At 27.7% G+C, this 5,000-nt stretch overlaps 1 protein-coding gene across 2 annotated transcripts; it reads left to right on the top strand.

Moving 5' to 3' along the window:
* The first annotated feature begins 1,618 nt into the window (after window positions 1-1,618).
* Window positions 1,619-4,524, top strand: LOC123295748. Of its 2 annotated transcripts, XR_006535166.1 has the most exons (5): window positions 1,619-1,786; window positions 3,173-3,319; window positions 3,384-3,511; window positions 3,957-4,275; window positions 4,353-4,522. XR_006535166.1 is itself a non-coding variant. In XM_044877193.1 (4 exons), the coding sequence occupies exons 1-4, from the start codon at window positions 1,648-1,650 to the stop codon at window positions 4,200-4,202; spliced, it is 660 nt and encodes a 219-aa protein (XP_044733128.1). In that variant the 5' UTR covers window positions 1,619-1,647; the 3' UTR covers window positions 4,203-4,524. The 2 variants fall into 2 exon arrangements, 1 of the variants encoding a protein (XP_044733128.1); XM_044877193.1 differs by having other exon boundaries at window positions 3,957-4,524.
* The last annotated feature ends 476 nt before the right edge of the window (window positions 4,525-5,000 follow it).

Genomic DNA, 5,000 nt, shown 5'->3' on the forward strand with positions numbered 1-5,000 from the left:
GAGGCTGTGAGTCAATCAGTTTCTATGGAAATTTTCGTTATAATATAGTGAAAGCCAGCTGAGAAACAAACCATTGATCATTAATCGTGTTATATTATCATTTCTCCGTGCGATGGCATTACGAAAAAGAGATGTTGACGTGAATTTTTTTTCAATTTTGTTCGTTAAAATCAAAAAGTAGCTCTTGTTGTTTTTTTGGTTCACTGCTAGTCATTCAATGTTGGTGTGATGACTGAAGCCCACCAGAACCTCTTTTTTGTTTATTTGATGTATTGTGATGTACGATGCCTAATCTTGGCAATATTTCAATTTAACAATTTGTCCCATTAAACAACCAATGCCGGTCAACCCTATTAATTACATTACAATCTTACTGCATATATATAATTATAAACTTTCGAGAAAGAATTGCTTGATCTAAAAATATTATTTATATTCCAATTTAAAATAAAAAATATTTCATGTTACTTAAATAAATAAGAATCATTAGTTATATATCACAATTATGTATTTGTAATTATATACTTGTTTGTACAAAAATAATTACTGATAACTAATTACATTTGAATACAAAGGATTTAAAATAATATCATAATTTATAAGATTTATTTTAATATGCTTTTATTTAAATTTATTATATATACATAAAATAGCAATTTTAATACAGAGTGTTCGGAATTTATACAGAGTATTTTTTCGCTAGCTATCACATATGTGCTTAATTCCAGGACCAGTATTCCACATTCTTGAAAGCTATTAGAGGTACATTTAAAAATTATGACCCAAATTTAGTAGGACTACATACTTGGTTTATCAAAATTGGATAAAATTTGGATGTGACAGAGAAAAATTAAATTTTTTAGATTTTGATGACGCCATAAAGTTAAAAAAATTAGATTTTTTTGATAGCATAGGCAAATTTGATCCGATCTGAAAGGATTTTTTTTGAAACCCACTAATTTTGGGTCATTCTTATCAGCTGTGATGTCAGTTTTTTGCTAGCTACCATTTATGTGCTTAATTCGAGGACCAGGACTCCACATTCTTGAAACCTATTAGAGCTAGTTTAATTTTGAGCACAAATTTAGTTGGATTACATACTTGGTTTATCAAAATTGGATAAAATTTGGATGTGATACAGCAAAATAAAATTTTTTTGGATTCTTATGACGTCATAAAGTTAAAAAATTCGATTTTTTTGAAAGCACAGACAAATTTGATCCGATATGAACCGAATTTTTTTTTTTTGAAATCCACTAATTTTGGGTCATTATTTTCAGCTGTTGTGTTAGTTTTTAGGTAGCTATCACATATGTGCTTAATTCCTGAATCAAGACTCCACATTCTTGAAACCTATTAGAGCTAGGTTGTAATTGTAATAATGTACGTTAGTTGTATGCCTAAAGAGATTTACATACAAAAAAAATGGATTTTTCGAAGGACAAAAATTATTTTTACTAAAATAAAAAAGTTTTAAAACACTTATCTACATTTCATTTTTATAAAAACTATGTTAACAAATATATCTATCTAATTATATTTATGTAAAAAAAGTTATTATAAAAATAAAATGTTTTTCATTGTATTATTAAAATAATTATTATTATTTAGTATAAGATTGTCGATACCACACAATTTAAAGTTACAATGTTTACCATTAAAGTTTACGTTTCATTAATTATCCTACATTTTAATGTACAAAATATATTTTGTGAAAATTATACAACAGAGATAATTAAGAATTTAAATGTAAATAAAATAAAATTGGGTATTAATGGATCGCAAGGTAAATCGTTACTACATAACTTTAACTACATAAAGTGTGATTTAAAAACTTTTTTTGTGTGTTAATGTCGAAGAAAACGTTATATAGGAAATTTAAATAATTGGGATTTAAAATTCATCAAACTTGTGGTATTTAAATTTCGTCAGTTAGATGCTATGTTCACGTACTTACTTATAATAATGAATTAAATGTGATCAAAATTGTTATGACGTAGGTTAAGTACAAAGAATTGAAAGTAATCGTGCCTTTAAATATGTAAAAAAGTGTAAAATTTTAGAATAAACAAGTGAAAACAAACAATTGACTGAGTTAATTGTTGAAATACCATGCATAAATAGTGTTGATTACTCTATCATATTGCACATACATACAATTTATATAATACATACTATACAATTTACATCTAATTTGCGCCCTCACGGGTAAACAGTGATGTTTACGAAAAAAGGTTTCAAATAAAAGTTGTTTATTTTCTGATAAGGAATATTTTTTACATCTAAACTTTTTTTCTATCTCTAACGGTTTACAAGATGGATCCTACGGCCCCATGGCTCAAGACCTAATTGATATCTTTTTTCGTTTTTGAGTTATTGTGCCCACAGAGTTATCGGACGGACGGACGGACAAACAGAAATGGACTAATTAGGTGATTTTATGAACACTTATACCAAAATTTTGTTCGTAGCATCAATATTTTTAAGCATTACAAACTTGGGACTAAACTTAGTATACCTTGCATATTACATATATGCAAGGTATAAAAATATAAATGGATGAAAGTTATTCAACTTAACTTGCGCCGTTAATTCAAATAATTATTGAAAATCATGGCCATTTAACGAACGTTATCAAAAAATCACGTTTTCTTAGGATCACCTTTAAATCACGTGTATATGAATTCTCATGAATGCCATTTATAAGCAGGTGAATTAAAAAAAAACCCTTACGATGTTGAAGTTTGAGCCTTGTGTTGTAAAAGTTTGCGTTTTTATACCATGTATATATGAAACATATCAAGGTATACTAAGTTTAGTTCTAAGTTTGGTAATCTTAAAAATATTTATGCAACAAACAAAATTTTGGTATAGGTTTTCATAAAATTATCTAACTAGTCCATTTTCGCGTCAATTTTTGATTATATCTCAAAAGCCATGCATCCAATCATTAAATAAACCCGATTTTTTGATCAAAATTATCTTTTATTATGCATTTTATCGATATGGAAGGCAAAAAAAATTTTTTCGATTTTTTGAAATTTTCTGAAGGGGTACAGAAAAAATCTAATAACCCTTAAAAAAAATCGAAAAAATCGTGAAAAATTTAATAGGTGCTAATTTGGTAAGTGCTTCAAATAATAATTATGATACAAGTTTTGTTTTATTATAGATTCACTTATAGAGCCTAATATGCTTTGTTTATCGCAAAGTGGTGAAACTGGAGTATGTAGACTTTATCGAGTTTGTATCAATCAAGGTGGCCAAGCTTCCGGTAATTGTCGATTAAGCGGACCAAGAGTTTGTTGTATAACGAATTGTTAGTGCAGGCATAAAATGTAAATAAATTTGAAGTATATTTAATTAAAATTGAAATTTTCTAGCTCAAAGTGGTGCTGTAAATAATAATCCGTTTTATTATCAAAATCCAGGATATCCAAGTGCTATTACTCCTACATCAGATTATCAAGATACCTATTCTATATACAAAGCAAAACCAAGTTACGTACAGGTAAGTTAAGTATAGTGTTCAATTTCACCTTAAAATTAAATTTTAGTTAATTCTTCAGTTTAAAGTTCTGGCCCTCATGTTTTAGAGAGAGCACAGAAAATCTCTTGATCCAGCTCCTAGACGGAAAGAGACCCATTTGAACTATCTCTCTTATTTTTTAATATTACTACTGCGCTCATAATGGGATCCAAGACTCAATTGACCTATGTTGCTCATTTACGAACTTGACATCAATTTTTACATCCAGAACACGCTATAATAATTTCAGCTTGATATATTTTTTCGTTTTTGAGTTATCGTGATGACAGACGAATAGACAGAGGGACAACCGGAAATGGACTAATGAAGTTATTTTTAAGCATTACAAACTTGGGACTAAACTTAATATACCTTGATATATAATCACTAAATGAATTTATACTTATTTAAATTATTGTTTTTATAGGTTAGATTAGATTTTATTCAATTTAACATCCAAGGAGACCTTACTGGCACAGGTTGCAGTGTTGACACATTTAGTGTATATAATGGAGAATACAGGACACCAAGTATTTGTGGCACAACATCTGGAACAAGTTTATATGTTAGATTTTCTGGTAATAATCCAATTCAGTTATCAATACGATTAGATTCATTGGCATCTGCAGAGAGTCGTTTATGGAACATACGTATTACACAACTTTCATCGTAAACAGAATTATTTCGACAACATGTGCGACAATTAGTTTCGCTAATAAAGTAGGCGAAAGATATACAAAAAAAAAGTAAATAAACAAACTATAGTAAAAATAGGTTAGTTGTATTAACATTTTCCTGTTTTTTTTTTTCATTTTACATTCAGCAAGGTTGTTTCTTCTTTAAACAATTTCCTGATCATTATTCATTTGCTCATCCATCAAAATATACTGAACGTGTTCCCATAATATGATCGGTCAAAGAACGGCCTCATCATCATGAACAACAACAACAATATCTTTCTTCGTCGTCATGTTGGAAATGAATGTTTTACGGAACTATGTTATTATTAAAGATAATTCTTGTTTGCTTAATATATATATATATATATATATATATATATATATATATATATATATATATATATATATATATATATATATATATATATATATATATATATATATATATATATATATATATATGTTACACGCCCTGGTGGTGTGGCAATGTTATCCATTGAAAAGGATTCGTCTTAGCTATAAAGAATAATCATTAATGTTATCATTATTATTATTATTATTTTTCTATGATGTATATGTCACGGGTAACAGGAATAAAAATATATTTCTAGCATTTATCAAGATCAGATATTTAAACAGGATAAGAATTAAACCAGGATTCCAATTAAATATGTTATTATTGCACTTAATCGAAAGAAAACACATTAGCTTAAAGTTATCAATGACAATAGAAGAGATTCACCTGTGTCCATGACTTTGACCTGAAATTCTAGTTCATTCTAGATTAGGTC

This window comes from Chrysoperla carnea, chromosome 3 (assembly GCF_905475395.1).
Source record: "Chrysoperla carnea chromosome 3, inChrCarn1.1, whole genome shotgun sequence".
Lineage (NCBI taxonomy): Eukaryota > Metazoa > Arthropoda > Insecta > Neuroptera > Chrysopidae > Chrysoperla > Chrysoperla carnea.

Bases quoted from the DNA above. Each gene is read 5' to 3' on its own strand.
- LOC123295748 (XM_044877193.1), top strand. From the start codon at position 1,648: ATGTTTACCATTAAAGTTTACGTTTCATTAATTATCCTACATTTTAAT. The intron at 3,320-3,383 runs GTTAGTGCAGGC...GAAATTTTCTAG, and splicing joins AGTTTGTTGTATAACGAATT to CTCAAAGTGGTGCTGTAAAT. The intron at 3,512-3,956 runs GTAAGTTAAGTA...TTGTTTTTATAG, and splicing joins CAAAACCAAGTTACGTACAG to GTTAGATTAGATTTTATTCA.